Here is a 21,701-nt window from a genome sequence, read left to right on the forward strand (position 1 = left end):
GGACTAATATACACATATGCACATTTTTGTGTGTGTATCTCTAAAAATGACACCCACCCACATATATATGTATATACACACCCACATATATACACACATATCTCTATATGTGAACACACACATGTACATATATATATAATACATATAAATACATATACATGCCTGTATGCATGCACATATATGTAAACTGTACGAATTTATAGCTACATAATACCACTAAAATTGGGGGCTGGAAATAGAGTTACCTTCTAGATCTTCATCAAATTTGGCTTCAGTTTTCTGGAGCTGTCCATTAATAAAGATGTCATCATCATCCTTTGCTGTAATTGCTTTTTCATTTCTGGAGAAGAATAAAGAAAAATAAACAGATTCAGCCTCCTTTAAAACTGTATCTAAAATCCATTCCAAGAGACTGAATAAAATAGCAGCTAGAAGGGCCAACACTAGAGTGAGAAAGACCTGGGTTCAGGTCCTCCCTCCGTCACATACTGGCTTGTGTGATTCTAGGCAAGTCATTTTACTTCTTGGTACTCCAGGCAAATCTCTAAGATTGTAAACTGCAAGTGCTTATGATCTACATTAGTAGAAATTATCCCTATACTTAAGAGTTCCCTATACTGAAGAAAACACAAGTCTGGACCAAAATTTTTTAAAAATCCATTCATTTTGGCAAACACCCAGGAAAGACTCTAATTCAAACCAGAAATGGTCATGCTACCCCTCTGGCCCACCCCTATTTGTAGGTTCACCAGTTCATTAAATACATCAATCTAGGATATATACATAAAGGGTTAATAAAATCTCTGTCACAAAGAAACAGTTCCCATTCAACCTGGAGTCAGTGAGTCTGAGTTTTAATTCTGATGTACAAAGAAAACTTAATGTGCAAATAGGAGTTTGTTTGCACATCTGTGTCATTCTAAAGCAGTCACGACAAATGGTATACAAATACACAAATCTGAGTTACAATAAAACATTCAGGCAAATGGAGTGCAAGACTATTGGATGGGCAAGAATACTGCAGTGTCTGATACTCTATGGAAACTTCAGAATTATTTTGTTTCCAAAGTCCATGATTGAATTTTGCAGCATTTCCTCAGCCATATTTATTACCCTGGGATTCGCTCTTTTCTAGAGCAGAGAGGTTATCCAGCTCGGTGGGCTCTGTGCTGTTGAATTTAGCCATGTGGCCAAACTACGGAGACTGAGGGCTCTCTGGGTCTTCATATGGAAGTCCCTGTTGGGTGGACAGAATGAGTAGGGCAGGTAAAGCTCACTGTGACTGAACTCTGGGATCCTACTTTTCAAGCTGAGTATACCTTTCACATTACAACACAGAACCCTAGGTGAAAACTGCAGGCCCTATTAAGAACAGGGGTGTCTCTTACTCATTCACCTGTTCCACAAGCCTTTTTTTAACTGCCTCGTCTGCTCCAGACACCACAGAAAGTGTTGAAGATAAAACATCAATTAGTCAGTCAGCAAACATTTAAGTCCTTACTATGTGCCAGGCACTTAAAACCTACAGCTACAAAGACAAAAACACATTTCCTGCCTTCAAGGAACTCATATTCTAATGGGCAAGACAACATGTAAATAACTAAGTACTACAAAGAGTAGATGGAAGTTCATTTTAGAGCCAAGGCAGAGGCAGGGCAAGGGAGAGTGGACCAGGAAAAGCTTTTTGCAGAGGGTGAGATTTGAGCTCCTCTTGAAGGAAATCAGGGAGGCCAGTTGGCAGAGGTGTGGAGGGGAAGAATAGCAGGCATGGGGACCAGTCAGGGAAAAGGCATGGAGTAGGGAGATAGAGATGGAACCTCCTGTGTGAGGGATAGGAAAAAGGTTGGTGTAGCTTGATGGTAAAGTTCATGGGGAGGAGTTGAGTATAAAAAGATTGGGGAAAGCTTTCATAGGTTGCCAAAGTAGGTGATATTGCCCCCAATAGGGGCACTGGAATGATCCAGGGAGCAGTAATACCCTCAAGTGCATTTGGGAGGCATTGAATAAAAGTAAGGGGTAATGGAAGTGTAAGGAATGAAGAGAAGATAAGAAAATTTTGAAAAATCATTTGTACATGTTTCATCTGTTGAATAAAAGAATTAAAGTCTTAGTGATTACATTGTTTTCCAAATAAACACAAAATGCAAGTTTTAACAGATCAGTGGTCAAGTCCAACAACAGGTCTTAATAAGCAAGTGTTGGCAGCCGAGCATGTCACAAGTGTGTCAGGAAATCCAGTTTCCTCATCTGTAAAGGAATAGGTATGTGTAATGACTTGTTTACAATACAATACTATACAGTTACATGATGCAAAATAATGTGTCATCAAAATTTCAATGAAGGAAAAAAATCCGCAAATTTACAATAAATTATTAAATTTGGGATACATCATTTTAAAAAAATTATGTATTTTTGAAATGATGCAAATTTTAAAAAAAGTTAAAGGGTTAAGAAAGTAGATTTCCAGGGAGCTGCTGAATTTTTTTTTGAAAAAGGGGTGGGAGGCCAAATAAGTCTGGGAACCTCTGCTTTAAGTGATAAAAAGATGGTTTTATATTAGATTCTAGAAGTACTCAGGAGCCACTAGAGCTTACGAACAGTACAATGACATGATCAGACCAATGTGTTAGGAAAATTACTTTGACAGCTGGGTAGAGGATGAACTGAAGTTGGGGAGAGACTTAAGAGATGGAGACAAAGATAAATACTGAACAGTCTCTTCTCTCAAGAAGCTTCTATTTGACTGAGGCAACTTTTCATTTTAGGGCCCACTTTGAATGTCTTTATGTACCTTCATTTCACTCCTCTCTCCAATCCTGGGGTATTTATACCGGGCAGACGGCTTATGGTGCCATGTCTCATAACTTTCAGGGGTGAGCTCCAGCATCCCTGCATCTAATAATCTTGAAATACATATCACTGAATGTTTCACTGTAATTAAGATTTATGGCAAATCATTAAGGCTCACCTTACAAACAGGGAGCTCAATCTTGGGAGGCTTGTTACTGGGAGCTGTGCCCAGCACAGTTTTACCCAGATTTGAGGAGAGAAGTAGTATCATTAATTTTTCCTCTCTCAAGACTCCTAATAAGAAGGTTTTGGACTCAAGATGCAGAATGAGACACATGCTTTTGGATGTTGCCAAGGCGAGAATTTGCTTTGCTTGAGTATGCATATTTGCCACGAGGGTTTTTTTTTCTTTTTTGTCAAATAGCAGGGGTAGAAGAAAGGTGGGAGGACAGAAAAATTCTACTTAATTGATAAAAATAAAATAAGTTTAAAAATTATCTATAAACAGACAGTTCTCCTTTAGATAAGTGGCACCACATGATTTGTTTCACATAGGCAGTAGAAAGATGAGACCAAAGCGCATAGATTTCAGGTTGTGAAATCTCTTGAAAGAAGTACTGTATGCGCTATATGGCTTTCACACTGTGCCATCAACTTGAAGATATTTCTAAAGTGATTAACTGCTGATAACTAGTGAAGTCTAAAGTAGTATTTGTTGTGGGCAAAAGTGAGCACTGACTTCCACTGATGTGAATTCAACTCACAATTAGGATGTATTGAATATATGTTCCACAATATTTACTTAAATCCAATAGTTTGGTCTGATAAATTGATCTTCTTTACTAAACACTCTGTTTTTGGAACACTCTAGCAACTTTCCAATTTGCCATTTGTCAAAACCTTAGGTTCTTTCTATTCAGCATTTCTATGAATTCAGGGTGTGACCATGAATAGGTCACTGAACCTCTCTAGGCTTCCTCTGACTCAGCCACTAAATGAGAGGGTTGCTCACCTGTCAAGTAAATCGCTAAGCACTGTTGCAGCACTTCTATTCTCTAAGTTCAAGAAGTCTACATGTACGCTGTGTACATTTGCATATTTATATTATAAACTATAAATTGCATAAAGAAGTGATGGAAAAATTACTTTTTAAAAGCATCAAGTTTTTGGTTTTGGTCTTAGATTGCTTAAATGTCTTTCTTGGGATGATTCTTTTCTTTCCCCTACTTTTTTATCCTCCATGAGAAATTCTACATCATCATTTTAAGTGAATTTAAATTTATACGTTTAATTTTAAAACATGAAGAAAGTAATGGAAAATGAAAATAGCATTTTGAATGCCCCCAACTAGTTATGCGGTCTTTGGCAGGGCAGTTTCCTCATCTATAAAATGAAGAATGTGACCTAGATGATCTGGAAAATTTATGCTAGTTCTAACATTCTACAAAAACTACCAAAAAAATTTGCAGGCATCTGGGGCCTAATTTAAGGCAAATGATTACTATGGAGAAAGAGGGCTCTATTTTCCATTAGAATGTAAGCTCCTTGAGGGCAGGGACGATTTTGGCTTTTTCTTTGTCTCCCTAGTGCTTAGCACAGTGCCTGGCAGAGAGTAAGTATTAAATGAATGCCTATAGATATATTTGTTTTAGACTTGAGCTTTGGTGTCGTTGGTGTAGGTAGCTTCCAAGGAGGAATTTCCTTGGTTAATTCAGGTTAGCATTTACTCTATGACTTCTAGTCTCAAGAGATTTGTGTAGGGGAGTTTTCAAAAATTTTAGAAACTTCTTGGCTTGTTCTTCATAATTTTGAATATAATCACATCCATACTAGATAAATGTAAAAAACAGAGCAGTGTTCTTTTCAAAAAGCTTTCTGGCTCTGTACCCAACACTGAGACGCTACATGACTTGCTCAGGGTAACATGTCTAATATATAACTCAGATCTTCCTGGTCAGCTTCCTGTCCATGATGATACACTGCTTCTCAGGAAAAAAAAAATATATATATATATATATATATACACACATATACATATATACATGGTGTGATATTAAATATTTCATTTCATATTACAGACTTGATGTAGTGAGGTACAGTTTCTCAGCATTGACATCAAATTTATTGATCACTGGTCCTGGAAAAGACCAAGATGGATGAGAACAGAGAATGGATTTTTATTTTAGACACTCACGGTCCCATTTCTAATAATGGTGCCTACATTAAAGAAGGTTTCTCTTTTCAGCTACCTTTATGGACCAGAATATGATGCATTATTTTGGAGCTGAAAATACAAGGCTCCAAACACTTTGCTATCAATCCCATGGCTATAAAAGATTGAAGTTTTTGTTAAGCAGGGAATGGAACCCAGAGGACTGAGCCATAACCGGGGTAAGCCTATCTTAGCCTCAGAGGTCTACCACATCCCAGTCCAATCAATGATAATTTGAACAGAAAACTAGGGACATCAAACATGGGCAAGGAGATTACTGGCTAGGCCTTTGTTGTTCTTTCTTGCTCAGATCTTCCTGGTGCAAATACCTAAATGTTCTCTAAGTCTCTAAATATGGCTCATTTTGTTTTCCAAGTTAATAAACTGGGAAGTAATGAAATGAGATACTTCTGTCTTTCCTCTCCTAAACTCATTCTTTCTCCATAACATGACCTTCCCTGCACACTCTTTTTTTTTATTTTTAATTTTTTACAGCGGGGAAGGATGGGCAATTGGGGTTAAGTGACTTAGTCAAGGTCACACATCTAGTAAATGTGTCAAGCGTCTGAGGCTGGATTTGAACTCAGGTCCTTCTGACTCCTGGGCTGGTGCTCTACTCACTGGGCCATCTAGCTGTGCCGCCTCACCCCCCCACGCCCCGGGCACACTCTTTTCCTGATGGTTGACCACTCAACTATGAACTACTGCTGAATTCCTTGCTCCTTGTCTTACGCCAACCACACCAAGTCATGCCCCAAACCCTGGGCTACTCTCATAATCTACCTTCTCCATTCCTGCTTGAGGACTTGCATAAAGCAACTAAGTTGGAATCCCACTTCAGATACTTGATAGCTGCATGACTCTGGACAAGTTACTACCCTCTGTTTGTCTCAGTTTTCTCATCTGTAAAATGGGGATAATAATTGTACCTACTCCCAGGCATTGTGAAGACAATGAGATGATTTATATGAAGTGCTCTGGGAAGCTTAAGATACTATGCAAATATTAGCTATCATTATCATGATCACTATTATTACTGAATTTAAAGTAAGAAGGCCTGTCTTGGGCTTGGCAAGAGAGGTGTTAAGGACATAAGTGTGAAGATTTAGTTGCTAGCTTGAAGCATTAACTAATTTTAGGTTGGGCCACACAATAGCCCTATAGCAGAAGTAAATAGGAGCTTAATATTTTCCCTCAAAAATTCTTCCACCCCAAACCTAGAGAAGTGTTTCTTGTTGACAGTTTTATTTTGGCTCAAGACCAAGAAAAATAGGAGACAATTCTGAGATCAGGTTGTATGTGTTGGATAAACATTACCAATGGCATTTTCTCACACACAGTTTGTGATTCTGTAAAGAGCACGATAACCTTCAGGCCACTTCTGTCATAAAATCTGAGGTACTCAAATGACAAGAGCTGGTAAATCTGAAGCCAAAGCATGAGAAAAAAAAATCGAGCCAGGTCCTAGCCCTTTGTGGATTTGTCCAAGAGAGAATAACAGAGGTGAAAGGATAGCAGAGCAGCAGGGTTTTGTGTTCCCCTGAGCCGAGGCCACAATGCCTAATTAGGCCTCAGCAATCATTTACCCAGCTGGAGACAAAATTAAAGTTAGGGCAGCAGTTATGTCAAATTAGCACCATGGGAGATGGGTCTTTATGACAGTTTATTAAGTGAAAGAGATAGCTGTTACTGGTCCATTTTGAATTATTTTTTAAGCAAAGCCATGAAACTCATGCTATTTCTCTCATAAGAGGTGAAAAAAGATTCTTGAGGGATTTGAACAATAGCCCAGTCAATACAACTAGGGTGGGGAGGTAGGAGTAAAATTCAAAGTATTCTTAAAAGAACCAAAGGAATGTTCTTATTTTGGGGAAAAACAAAACAAAACATTTTCAAAATGAAAGCTTTGTAACTGAAAGGTGAAAAAAGGGAAAGACCTAAGCCATTTAATGACATCTATCATTACTTATTTGATTTTAAAATTGTTTCCTTAATTAAAAAGAGTTGGGGTTCTAATAAATGAGCAACACAAATGGTGTTCTGCTCAAAGGAAGGTAAATTTTGATGGCCAAAAGCTACTTAGTTTAACTTGGGATTTACTGGCTAGATTTCATTCTCAAAGACCAAGCCTTAAACCCAATTCACTCTGGATCTCATGGATTGGACAACAACAGTCCCTTCCCAAGCACCCCTTAAGGGTTATTTTTTGGGCTCTCTTGGGCTCAGAGTGAATGTAAATAGTAATTATTTCTCTTTTGGCCAGCAACCTGGAGGGTTTTCCCCTCCCAGGTTGATTTTTTTTTAAAGGGCCCTCCCTTGACTCACTTCTTAAAGAGGCCTATTCACCAAATAGGTGTTGCCTCACTCAAAGTGAGAACTTGAAAAGACCTTAGCTTAAAAGGGCCAAGGTCTCCCACTGCATCCTGGGCCATCTCCAGTCATCCTGATAGATATCTAGCTACTGGATCCAGATGGCTCTGGAGGAGAAAGTGATGCTGGTGACCTTGCACAACTTTCCCTCACTCAAATCAAAGTCAATTGCAAGACATGTCATCATTTCCCTGATGTCACAGTCCTTTTTGAGAATGAAGGCCAAACACAACAACAACTTTCTTAAAATTAGAACTGGGGCCTACCCTCGGGCATTAAGGAAAAGACTAGTGTATTTATCTAGGCCTTGATTTTGTCTCACCTTTCCTATTACTTCACCTCTTTTATAGGGCACCCAGGAAAAGAGAGAAATATGGAACACTTATAAAAGATTTGATAAGAAAAGACACTAACAAGTTTTATGTCTTGGCCTTGATTTTCACAGAGGAATGTTTTTAGACCTCTCCTTTGCTCCCGTTGCATTCCAAATGATTGTATACTTATTCATAAAGAAGCAAGTTTGCTCCAAAATGTCCTGGGTAGGTGAGAACATTATCTAGAGTGGAAAAGTTGTATTTTATAACAGCTAGGGGTGCAGCAGATAGAGCGCTAGGACTGGAGCCAGGAAGACCCAAATTCAAATCAGGCCTTGGACGCTCAGCAGCTGTGTGAATCTTGCACCTGAGTCATTTAAGCCTGTTTCCTCAATTGTAGAATGAGGTTAGTAACAGCACCTACATGCTAAAGTTGTTGTAAGGATAAACCGAGATATTTGTGAAGTGCTTATGCTTAGCAAACACTGGTTTCCTTTCCTTCCTAGATTTTTATGTCTTGGATATACAAAAAAAAATGAACTGTTTTATCATGAGGGGGTCACTGTAACTTTGAAATTCAGGGTTTCAGAATATCAGAAGACTTGGCTGACCATGTCCCTCAACCAGAACAATGGTTTTGAAGGCAGGGAGCCTGGGTTTGAATCTTAGTTCAAACATGCGCGCGCACACACACACACTTCCAAAAGTCTCAGTGCAGTTTTAAGTTCTAATAGTGTTTATAAATAAAATAGAAATATTTTTATGATAGTAAGAGAGGTTAGGCTGATTTCTAGAGTTATAGATTTAGAGTCTGAAGTGATATTAGAGATCAGTTAGTCTAAATTCCCTCATTTTACAAAGGCAGAAACTGAAGCCCAGAAGGATCGAATAACTTACTCAAGATCACACAAATAAGGAGAACCAGGATTCAAACTCAGGCCCCTTTTCCTTCCAATCCAGTATTCTTGCCAGAACTTCATCCTGCTAGAATTTCTTACCAAAATCATAGAGCTCAGGGCACAGATAGGTCCTCGACTTTTCTTCCCTTGAAATAGAAAGGAAATCCTTACTGTCTATATCAAACACTCAATATTCCTTGGAGAACTAGCAGAGAGTAGTAGAAAGAATCCTGGATTCAGATGTTCAGGATTTGAGTTCCAGACCCAACTCTGCCCTTACTTAGCTGTGACCCCCGGCAAGTCTTAGGCTCAGTAGCACTACCTACCTCACAAGGTCTTGGAGAGGATTAAAGGAGATGACACTGCAAAGTACTTTTTACCACACACCCTTAAAGCTCCACATTAACTCCTTTTCTTTTTCCTCTTCTTATTAGTACCATCATGACCAGTAAACCTACCCACTCATCTAAACTCATTAGGTGTTTTTTTGGGTGGTGCATAGGGTCCTGGACTTGAAGTCAGGAAGACATGGGGGAGAATCCTGCCTCTCATACGGTGGTCGCATGACAGTGAGCAAGTCACTTACACCTCTCTAAAGCTTGCTTCTTCATCTTCCAAATGGAAATGACACTTCACAGGGATATTGTGAGAATCAAATGAGATAATGTATGCAAAGTCATCTGTAAACTTTAAAATGCAATATAAATGTCAGCTATAATCATTATTATTCCTTTCCAAAACTTCAGACTTCAGTCCTACTTAATATCTCAATAAATAATCCCCCTCCCTATTGATTTTTTGTATGGGTCTCTCTATGACAACTTTTTCTGGGCTCAGAAATGCCTCATATTTAGACCTCATATTCTAGTAATTTTCATGTCTATGAACTTTAACAAGGAACTTTCAACTCTAAGGCTCATTAAATAAAATCACTTTCCTTCCTTTGGCATATCTAGCTCAAGGGTTAGCTTCTAAGGATCTGTGTGGTCCATGAGAACAGAGAGCTGATGGTCTAGAGCTCAAGTTCTTAACTTGGGGTTCAAGTATAGACTTCAGGGGCAGAGGTCCATGAACGTGTGTGGAAAAAATTACATCTTTATTTTTGTTAATCTCTAACTGAAATCTAGCATTTCCTTTAATTACAAATTTAAAAAAACATTATTGGGAGAAGGGGTCCATAGACTTCATCACACTGCCAAGGGGATCCATGACATAAAAAGAGTCAAGAACCACCAGTCTACCAACAGAGGTACCACATGGTTAGTTACAGATTTGTGGGTCTTACAGCTTATAAGAAAAGACATTTTTAACAAACCAAGGAACAAAGAACATCTTTGCTGAGTCAAAGTTTGGATATAACTTAAAAATGATCCTCCCTGAGATATTAACATTCTTTTTAAAAGATTTTTTAAATATTAATATTCTCAATGCCTCAAAGGATCTGTATTACAGGCTGTGTGGTTTATTATGTGAAACTAATGATGGCTGGTTGATCTATTAATTGCAGTTTTATGTTGGAACCTTCCTTAAGATGCTCATAGTCCTGTGTTCAGTCACAGATTTTGGATTAAGTCAAGGGATCATAAGCTTTAAAGGTAGAAGGGACTTTAGGGATCTCTGGGATTTAGGTTCAATGACGGGTGGGTAAAGACTTTCAGTAAGTACAACTTATTTTACTATGAGTAAATACTTGGATTTTAGCAAACACCCCAAAACCCAAAAAACTTTTTCTAGCTGATGGTGCTGCTAAATACAGTCTTTATCTCAAAATGTTAAAAAACATACTCATCCTTAGTTATATATGATGATTAGTTTTCTTTATACTTTTAAACTTTGAAACCTTGGTCTGAATAGCCTTAGGCAAAGTGTTGTGTTATTAATGAAACAATCAGAGCTGTAGTAATGAATAAAACACGTAAACAGCACAAAAACAGTAGCTTAGTTTTGCCACGTGCCATATAATTAAGTTGAAAAAGGCAGGCTTTTTGTTAGAGTCAATGAACTGGTGCTTTCTTGGTGATAGGAAGCAAAGATTTCTGAAGACCAAATTCCTTCCAGGAAAGTACCCTGGCTTTGGGAAACATGTAAATCTGGGGACCATCTTACTGAAGTGTCTTTCTTGACCTTGATATTTATGAGGGTGCAGAGAGGAGAGCGCCAGATCATCTTCCAAGAAACCAAACCCTCAAGTAGACACGCTTCATAGATTAGGACTGATACAGCATCAGTTTCATGAATTACATTTAGGAAGTAAGGTATGTCTCAAAGGTGCTAGACAAGTAGTTGAGAGGGTACCAACAAAAGGAGAATTATATCAAAGTTGAGAACTAAGAGAAGGCAGTCATTCCCTCATAAGGGTCTGCCTGGTTGTGTTGGTAACCAAAAATGGGCTCCTTAGCACTTAGTCAACAAGTGCCCTTGACTAGTTTGGCTTTTTCCCCTGAACTGAATGTGGTTTGTATGTTGGATTGGAGTAAGCTTGTCGGCCCCTTCACCTTGCTTCCCTTGCTTAAGCTGATCGAAAGAACCTGTGCTTTCCTGGTCAACCCCTTCACCTTGCTTAAGCAGATTGAAAGAACCTGTGCTTTCCCCAGCATACCTTATACCCCCGCAGAAGCTGGATGGTTAAAAACAGCTTCCGTTGGAGCCAGAGGCTGCTACAGTTACAGCCACAGCCGAAGCTGAAGCAGGAGCTGCCGGTAGCAGAGCTGATCTACGGGAGGAAGCTGAACAAGGACTTGAGGCCAGTGGGTAATCTTTTTACCACAGAGGGGAAGCATGTATATGATTTTGCTGTACACCATCATGCTTCTCTGTGGCCTCCTGGTTACTCTTGCGAGGCGTACTTATTGGGCCTGGAAGCTTTTGATCAATATATCAAAATGGGGATGCTGGTTTGTGGATCTGTTACTCTGGAGCCTAAATATATGCTTTGATTCTTCTGCCTCCTACTTTAAGAATTTCTTCTATCTGGCGGTTCCGAATCTTTCAGACATATATATGAGCCTCTTTGAAATTATAAACTCTGCCCTCCTAATACACTGGTCAATGATCTAGGTTTCTTCTCCTATCCTCTTAACTGAAATCAGTTAAATAGGTACTTAAAGTCCTGGCCTCCACACTCTAGTCTGTCAAACAACTAGCCCTTAATAAGCACCTACTATGTGCCAGGCACTGTGCTAAGCACTGAAGATACAAAGAAAAGCAAAAATAGTCCCTACTGTCAATCTGATGGGAGAGACAGTATGTAAACAACTATGGATGTATATGTGTGTGAATATACACACACACATACGTTCATACATAATAAATTAGGGATCATCTTGGAAGGTTGGTTGGGAAAGACTTCTTGAAAGAACAAATCACATTAAAGTTAGCTGAAACTTGAAAGAACTCAGAAGACAGGTGGTGGAGATGAGGAGGGTATGTGCTGCATCTGACAGGGATTTTATATTTTGATTAAGCTGGTAATACCCAGTTATTTTTGGTGCAACTGTAATTATCAGGCAGAGAGCCCAAGCTGCTACAGTCTGGCCCCCACCTCTATAAGAGACAGTGTGGAACAGTGGATAGAGTGTTGGACTTGAAAGTCAGGAAGCCCTGAGTCTGAATCCTGCCTTTGGCCTTTACTAGCTGTATAAGCTTGTCATTTAACCTTTCTTTCCTTCATTTTCCCCATTTACAAGCCAAAGATAATAATACTCGTAGCATCCATCTATCTCTCAAGGGAATAATAAAGTTCAAATGAGATAGTAAACTTTAACGTATTATATATATGAAGTTTTTAAAATTGTAATGCAGTTTTATTTGGATTATTCATTGCAGATGTTATGATTACTTCATTAATAACATTATCAGCTAATTTTGTGATATATCATGATCTATGAGTGTCCCTTCTTAGGGGCAATGAACTGATGCTTTCTTGGTGATAGGAAGCAGAGATTTCTGAAGACCAAGGTCCTTCTAGGAAAACACCCTAGCTTTGTGAACTGTGTAAATCTTGGGACCAACTTACTGAAGTGTCTAGCTGGACCTTGATATTTATGAGGGTGCAGAGCAGAGCCCCAGATCATATTCCAAGAAACCAGACCCTCAACTAGCCAAAAGGCTATACGGGTCAACCTAACACTTTAGGAGGGTTCAAATACCAGGAATTTGAATCTGCCAGGAAGAATTTTACTGTGATCTACAAAAAGTTAGACATAATTTCTGGGTAGTTATTTTATTAATTATAGCTAGTGGATAATTAATAAAAGGGTCATTTAGCTGTCTCTCCTAAACCAATGACCCCTCATGGAACCCATTCAACTCTTATATGCCTTTGGAAGAGTGGGTGTTCCTGAGGGTGGAAATCAACTTTGATTGGTTGACAAGTAATGAGCATGAATATTATAATGAGAGGTGGGCTTATTCTAATGAGGGCCTGGGGGGATGTGACACTGATCATTCAGTCTTGGACAAAGAGATTTATCTATACCAGAGGACCACCTATTTAGGGCAATCTAGACAAAAGGGGGAATCCACTTCCACCCAGATCTGTCTGACTAAAACACAATGGGCCTGAATCCACCAATCTACCAAAATTAGAGTTTCTTTACCTTTTGATCAGATCTAAACTTCCCAGTTGGGTAGAGTCTGAACAAGATAGAGGAGAATGTTAGAGAATGAGGAAATAGGAAGGAAAAAAAAATCTCCCCAATAGTAAATGGTTATTAATATAATAGAGAAATAATCATTTCTCTTATCGTTAGTGAAATCCAGGACTTATGGACCAGGCAAGATCAGATTGACTACTCGGTGTTGGCTGTACTTGGTTCACTGTTTTTTTTAAAAGAATAGCCAGATATTGAAAACTTGATCAAAGAAAAAAAAACTCTCATGGGCTGGAATAAGTGGACACAAACAGTGTAGGAAGCAGGATGTAGAGAAGAGGGCAGGGATTACACTGACACCTGGGTCTGGCTAGGAAACAGTCTCAGTGGTAAGACCAAGAAACAATAGATAAGCACCTACTTTGTTAAAAGGAAAGGTTTACCAGGAAGGCCTGTGACCTCAGGAATTTCCTGCCTCTGACACTAACTGGCTAGGTGACCTTGAACAACTTATTTCCTCTCTTTGGGCCACCTTTTCATCATCTATGGGGAAAAAAAAGGGGGAGGGAGCATTTACATTAGATAATCTTCCTCATCCTGACCTTCTGTAACAAACTGTAGGCATTTTTTTTTTGTTTTATTCAACTTAGACCTGAGTATCTATAAATCAATCTTACTCTCCAGTTACTGGCTTCAAAAACATTTACTATACCTTGGGAAATTTGGATAGTTTTTGAGGTGTTGAAAAAAATTAAAAAAGGAAAAAAAAACCAACCAAACAAACGTTAGTTTAATCAGCATACAATGTAAACAGTCCTTATGACTCTGATATGGTAACTTTCAAGCTTTTGATACTTGGAATATAAACTGCACAGATAAAAGGACCCTGAGGGCAGGACCAGTGATATTTTTGTCTTTGTAGCCCCCAGAGCACAAAAGGTATCATTTAAGAAATGCTTGCTGATTAATGAAGAGGGTCTTTCTCAAAACAAGAACCACATAGAGTCCCCTAGTTTATACCTAAGGATTATAATGATTTAATTGCTCAAGAACATTAATGTTTAAAAACTCATAGATTGGATTCAGATTGTATTTGCTTAAGGTAAAGAATCAGAAATTTCTTGGGGCAAAGACTTTCCTTGTGAAAGTGGGTCACAAAATATACACAATAACTACGACAATGTAAATGGAAAGAACCACCACACATCAAAGGATTAAGAGAGAATGTAAAATTATAAAGATCAAGCTGAACTAGAGTGAAGAGATAAGAGAGCATACCTCTAATAGACTCCTTAGAGAGTTACATGTTGCATATATCTTTGGACTTTTTCAATTTATTGATTAGTTTTGCTGATTTTTTTCTCTTAAAATACTATTTATTATATGGGATGTCTCTCTGGGAGGGAAAAAGGGAGAGATACTTGGGATAACTATGATGATATAAGAATTAGAAGACATAAATAAAAAAGAGAGTTGTAAATCCCAAGAATTGGCAATACTGTGGAGTTAAAAAAAATGCTAGGAACCAGTAGAATTTCTAAGAAGTCTAGGTAGGGACTTCTGGCTAATGCAAGAATGTAAAAAAGGGAGAATCCATTTTCTGACTTATCCCTTTAGTTAATATAAAATGAGAGTTCATAGACTACCTGTGGTCTATGATGTTTTCTAATGATGGGTGAAGCTGACCTCAGTATAAGGTCAGTCGAGGTTAGGACTAGTTGGGATTGTCTTCTCTACCTTTTCCTATAAAGGCACTGACTATATGGAGCCCTTACTTCCACTTGGCACTCTCTCCATTGGCAGAATATCATGGCCGGATTCAGTTCTTCTGCATGATTTTCTGCACACATATGCAGTTATTTGCTCACTGAAACCAGTCCCCACTGCTTTGACATCATAGAACTAGCTTCCTCTCTTTGACCAACATGTAATCAAAAAGCCACGTGCAGAAATGTTTACTTAAGAAAGGACCTAAGAAATATTCTAAGCTTCTGTATTGAACCTATGCTTGAAATTAATTCACTTCCTCTTCATCCCCCCTGTTTCAGAATCTTTGTCTTTCTTCTGTGTTCAAATGAGCAATTCTCTCCTCCCTGTCTCCTTCCCCACTCACAGTGGAGACACTTCAGAGCATTGTAGCTCCTTTGCAGCCATCAACCCCTACGTGATAATATATTTACATCTATGTACTTTTTCTATTTCCCTGTAGGTCAGCTCCTTGAAGGCATGGGCTACTCTGCCTGTCTCTTCCTCCCCGCCCCGTGTGTGTGTGTGTGTGTGTGTGTGTGTGTGTGTGTGTGTGTATTATAATATATATTTTATCTGTATATACCTAATGAGAGGCACCTTGGTGAAGCGGGTTAAGAGTTGGCCTCCCGAGTAACAAGTGAGACCTGAGGACTTCAGTCCTGTCTCTTACACATACACGATGTGTGGTCTTGGGCAAGCCCCTTAAATTCTCAGTGTCCCAGGTAACTCTTGGTGACAATAAGTCACAGAAGAGGTGACAATATGCACTGGTGGAGGAAATTTTCCTCACTGAGAACCTCTACACTGAAGAAATCACAGATAATAAAACAAACAAATAAAACCCCACCTCTTTCCCTATCTTGAAATCCCAGTATCTTGCAGTAGATAGGCACTGAATGTGGACAGTACTGTTGATAAAGAGCAACAGCTGCTCAGTGTTGTAGAGCCCTTTAAAAGTTAAAAAAAATCCTTTCTTTACAACAATTTTATAAGGAAGATAGTGCAAAGTATTCTTAATCTCATTTCACAAAAGAAACTCATGCTCACAGAAGTCACGTTACTTGTCTCATACAACTAGCAAGCAGCAAAGTGGAGACTCACACCTACATCCGATGTCTCCAAGTCCATTCCTCTTTCCATCATATTCACTGCCTTCTCGGCCTTTGGTAAATCCTCTTTGCATGTCATTTTCTTATATTTGTTTGGGGAGCTAAAATGCCTGGGATATTTCCCCCCAGCAAGGAGATGATATTGCTCTTCCAAATCAGAACAGATTCTAACATTCAAAGTTCACTAATTCTCCTATATCATTTGGGAATCAGAAAGATGGTAACCTCCGGCTTCTTTAGCCAGATGCCTGGGGTCCAGACTCTTTCTGTGGCATATCTCAGCAGACTAGATAACGACTGCTTGGGTTGTATATTCCAAGTTCTGACTTTCATCACTCAGCCTCAAACTATACAGGAAATTTCTAATTATACTGAGCTCTTGCACAATCTGAAAAGAAAACCTGACATATTATGATAATTTCTTACTATGATGGACTTGCTCTCTGGAGCCAGGCATGAGCCTGTAGTGTCCACCTCTTTTTAGTTAATCATAATAGCAAGCATTTATTATTTTATTTTTAATTCATGGAATAAAACAAGTATTGCCATAACATAGTAGAATAAAACAGACAATCTCACATGAAACTGCAAATGTACTATGTACAACTAATGGCAAACATTTACATGGCACTTTAAGGATTGCAAAGTACTTTAAAAATATTTTATTTTTAATTTATTTATGACAACAACCAGGGGAGGTAGGTACTATTGTTATCCCCATTTTACAGATCAGGAAACTGAGGCAGAGGTTAAATGACTTGCCCAGGGTCACAGAGATATCAAATGTATGAAGCTGGATTTGAATTTAGGCCTCCCTGACTCCAGGGCCAGCACTCTATCCACTTCACCAAAGCTCATGGTGAGGAGTCTCATTACCAAACAGCCTAAGTGACAAAGTTTTTAGTCACAATCACCAACAAAGTCCATTTTCTAAGGTTATGGAAGAGCTGCAGTCTGCAGTGGTGGAAGGAATACCCACCTCAGTGAAATCACAGGCTCTTGAAAGCCTGAATGACTTATGTATTGAATCTTTTATGGGAATGTGATTTATTAGAAGATCAGAGCCGAAATACTTCCCACAGAATACTCAGAAATTCCTAATATTTAACTATCGATGAAGTGGAGGGAAAAGCAGAATGGAAAAGACAAAGGGAAAGAAGGGAGCCAAAAGGGAAGAGATGAGTAGAGAAAAAGTGGAAGGAGGGAGGAGTATGAGGAGACTAAAGAATTCAAGTTATAAGAGAAGGGGAGGGAAAGGAGAAAATAATTTGTTAACTGTGGACACAGGGCCTTAACTAAATAAGTAGGCATCTGTGAGTTTAAGGCGAACTAGAGTCATTCCGAAGCTTTCTTTTATTACAAAGAAAATTAACTGATTGTGTTAATATATGAAAATATATGCAAAATAGCCGTTAATCTGGGATAGCATCACCTGGATGCAAATGGGCTCTTCAGAATACAGCCCTATAAATCTATCCCAAGAACAGCTTTATGGAAGTCAGGAAACATAAATGTTTTTCATAATTAAATCTTTGTCCAACATTTATTAGTCCACATCTTGAACATTCCAGATTACAACTAGAACACTGCCTATCTAGTGACATATTGATTAAAGAATCCTCTAGGAAAGAAGTACCTTTAATCACAAAGTTGCATCCTATTTAAAAAAAAACACCCTCCTCTTTACATTGTATGAAGACTTACTGTAGGGTACATAATATGATTCAACAGTGGAGACACTGCTGTTTGCTGCTTTCTTTTAATATCTAAGCTAGGAAATGACTGGGGCCTGTTAGGATAGTAAATTACTTAAAGCAATTAGATACAAGTTAATTTTTACATGTGCTAGCTTTAAAGTCCAAAGAGCAGGGGTGTAGAAGAGTCAAATGAAGGAAAAACTGAAATAGATTACTGGAACAGGAAGGTGCTCTCAGAGCCCTTTATTCACCAGCAAAGTGAAATGACTCCAAGATTACCCAGTGAGTTAGTGGCAGACTTCAGTTCCTGGTTCCTGCTCAAGTTTCCTGACTCTTGCATGGTCCAAGACTCTTCCAATTCAACTATGTCAACAATATTTATTAAGTAGTAGCTGTATATAGGATTCTGTGCTATTGGATGGGGATAAAAGACTGAAAAACATCTCTAACCTCAAGGAGTTTGCATGCTACTGGGAGGATGCAACACACCACACACACACACACACACACACACACACACGAAAACTGAGGGAGAGAGAACTAACAGGTGTCAGATCAGAGGATGTGGCACATGACTTGAACCTGGAAGACAAAGATTCTCAAAGGTATAGTCTGGGGTGGGGAGATGCATTCCAAACATTAGGGTAAGGACAGGACTTGAATTAATGCATGGAGTTAAGAAATAAAGTATTAAGTTTGGAGAACCTAGTTTCCCAATTTGGCTGGAAAATAGAGTTTGTGAGGGAAGTTGTAAGAAATCAGACAGGGAAGGTGGCTGGAAGTCATTCCCTGGAGGGGTTAATAAGATTGAATTTTTATACTATAGATACTGGGGAACCACTGAATGTGTTTTTGAGGATTACAGAAGGAAGAGACTAGAATAAGAAAGACTAATTAGAAGTGAAGGTATTTATGAGAAGATAGGACTTGAAATACTTTCCACAGAATACTCAAAAATTCTGTGGCCTGAACTAGGATGGTGTATGTGTGAGTGGTAAGAAAGGTGCAGATGTGAGAGACACTATGGAAGTAGACCAATCAAGAAAGCTTTACGGAGAGACCATTCTTTGTTGCTTACATAGTCTTTGTGGGTCCCAAACTTTTGTTTCCCAAGCCCTGTGGCTGCTGATCTTCGTCTGACCTGATTTTTGTAATTCAATCTCCAGCTCTCTAGACCCATGCTAATTTCATGTTCCTCTTTAGTTGACCTCAATGGATGTGATTTCTGGCTCACTTAACCTTCAGTGCCTATCAGCCTCGACTCCTATCTAGCTATATTCCTAGTCTGGGTTTTCCAGGCTACCCCGATTTTATTGCTGCCAATTCCAAAGTGACAACCCCTATGCTATGCTTCCTAGAATTACCAAGTTTCTGACAGCAAAGCCTGCCATGGTGACATTTTCTTTTCATTAACAGAGGTATAGCCAGATATGTATATAACCATGTATGCTTTCAGTGTGAAACAGAAGCATAAGCAGGTTGGTGTTTAATAGTGTAGCAAGTGAGGAAAAATGGAAGTGGGACAGTGTGTGACATTCCTGAGGAGCAAGGTACAGCATCTCATCTTATTTTCTAAGTGTGATGCCTACTCCTTTTCAAGTGATAAATGCTTTATAACCTAAGCCTTACTGTTTAGTAATCTGCAGCTTTCTTGAAAGAAGTATTGATGAGGTGAACACAATATCCCCTTGTACTGCTTTCCCTGCTCATGAATATTCCCTCTCTGATGGGGCACTCTCTCTAAGTGATCACCTTTCACAAAATTTTGGCAGAGCCTGAAAAATCGTGGTTGGGGAGTTCTAATCCCTGCTGGCAAGTCACTTAGAGTGATCAATAGCAATCTATAGCTAACTGGCTTGAATATTGCAGTCTCAATGAATTTCATGGCCAAGACCTTAGATGATATGTCTTCCTTACTGTGTGGCAATCTACCTGATCTGATAGTAACTGTACAATCTGCAGGACTTCTGTGGACTCAGATGGACGTGGGTTCAAATCTCACCTTTGAAGCGTATTAACTATGTGACATTGGGTCAGTCACTTAAGTTCTCTGTGCCTCAGTTTCATCACCTACAAAATGAGTGGGTTGGACTAGATGACCTCTGAATTTCCTGCCAGCCATAGATCTATGACCAGGTGACCTTAAAAACATCAGAATGTTTGCCTTCTGGTAAGTCACCTTAAGTGTGTATGACTAGTTTCAGATATATGCTTATTATCTGTTTGTATGAGTCCAACATAAAGACACTGTATCTGGAGATCACTGTGGAAATTACTGTGAATTACTGAGGAAAGCTACTTTGTACTCGAATTAAAACTGGGAAGAGAGAACGCTTTTGTATAAACTTTTATGTATTCATGGTGTCTCCCCCTAGAGTGTATAAGCTCCTTGAGAGCAAAGTCTGTTTCATTTTGGTCTTTGTATTAGCTGGTTGGTTGGTTGGCTGGATGCTGTCTTTCATTCTCAAAGAGGACCAAGATGATATCACTATGCTTGAGTCAAGATTCAATGTCCCACCGTGGCCGATCAGGCCAACATGAGCTCAGAATGCTCTACCACACGTTGGGCACAAATAGTCCGTGTGAACATTTGGGGTGGATGCTCCAAACCTGAACATCCTCTGTTTCCTTTGAGCTGTTTCCAATTCTGCTTTGCTCATAGAGCACAGCACCTTTTCTGACGTGGGCACACCATGCTCAGCACAGAGCTTAGCACAAGGACTGGTACAAAACAGGTGCTTAATGAACATCTGTGACTAATTAGATAGCTTTACTCTGTTTTTGTCGATACAGCCTTCACAGGCCAATCTTATCCCATCTCATCTCACCTTAGCTAACATCTCTCTGATTCTTCTCCCTCCCTCTCCACCTCCTTCACTCCCATATCCATATCTCCTTCCACATAAATATACAATGCATACATGTATATAAGTGTATTATATGTAATATATACACACACGTGCACATGTTATATATAGTATATATATATAAACACAAGTGCATATATATACATATGTATGGAAATATTCAAACACTGGTATACATATGCACGTGTACCTTATACATATTTATAATGTATATACACATATACTATATATGAGCATAGTGTGTGTGTGTGTGTGTATATATGTATACATATATATGTGTGTCTACAACTGTGTGTGTGTGTGTGTGTGTGTGTGTGCGCACGCACGCGCGTACACACCACATGGGCAGCTAGGGGGTGGAGTGGATAGTGAGCCAGTCCTGGAGTCAGGAGAATTCAAATCTGGCCTTAGACATTTGCTAGCTGTGTGACCCTGGGCAAGTTGCTAAACCCTTTTTGCCTCAGTTTCCTCAGCTGTAAAATGAGGTGGAGAAGGAAATGGTAAAGCACTCCAGTCATTTTGCCAAGAAAACCCCAAATGGGGTCATGCAGTCAGACATGACTGAAACAAGTGAACAACAACAGCATCTAACTGTATCTCTCCAATTTCTAAGCAATAATCGTTCCTGTCTCTATCAAGGCAGATTGATAACTATTCTGAAACTTACAGTTTAGAGAGAGTTGCCTGCAACTGCATTGCGAGATTAAATGACTTGTCCAGAGTCATACAGTCATGATAGACGAGAATAATCCTGACTCCAAGAACAGTTATTTTTCCACTAAGCCATGTTGTGTCTGCAGAATTTTCTCCCAGGGAGCTTACAGATCTGGACTGAAAACTACCTATCCTCTCTCATGAAGCACAAAGTTGGTCCCAAGAACCTCCTTATGCTCTAAGAGCTATAGATACGTAAGGTAAAGAGGGATGAAAAGATTCCGAGATGTTTTCTCATGTTCCCTCTGAAAAGTATTCAGGAATTAATGGAATATTAATGAAATGAGTAAGTAATATAGGAAATTGGCTTTCCTAACCACTTTCTTTGAAAGCAATGTGACATTTTTAGTTCCTGATGCCATTAATAAGACATTAGTGTCTGGAGAAC

The 21,701-nt window shown here is 39.0% G+C and overlaps 1 protein-coding gene across 4 annotated transcripts in view; it reads right to left on the reverse strand.

Annotated features, from left to right (window-relative positions):
- Nucleotides 1-21,701, reverse strand: part of COBL (cordon-bleu WH2 repeat protein) — a 347,141-nt gene that overhangs the window by 35,391 nt on the left and 290,049 nt on the right. For all 4 annotated transcript variants that reach the window (XM_036737675.1, XM_036737677.1, XM_036737674.1 and 1 more), the window contains one exon: nucleotides 246-340. In XM_036737675.1, the coding sequence (XP_036593570.1) occupies nucleotides 246-340 (95 nt within the window). The remainder of the gene's footprint in view (nucleotides 1-245; nucleotides 341-21,701) is intronic.

The sequence above is a fragment of the Trichosurus vulpecula genome, chromosome 9 (assembly GCF_011100635.1).
Source record: "Trichosurus vulpecula isolate mTriVul1 chromosome 9, mTriVul1.pri, whole genome shotgun sequence".
NCBI lineage: Eukaryota > Metazoa > Chordata > Mammalia > Diprotodontia > Phalangeridae > Trichosurus > Trichosurus vulpecula.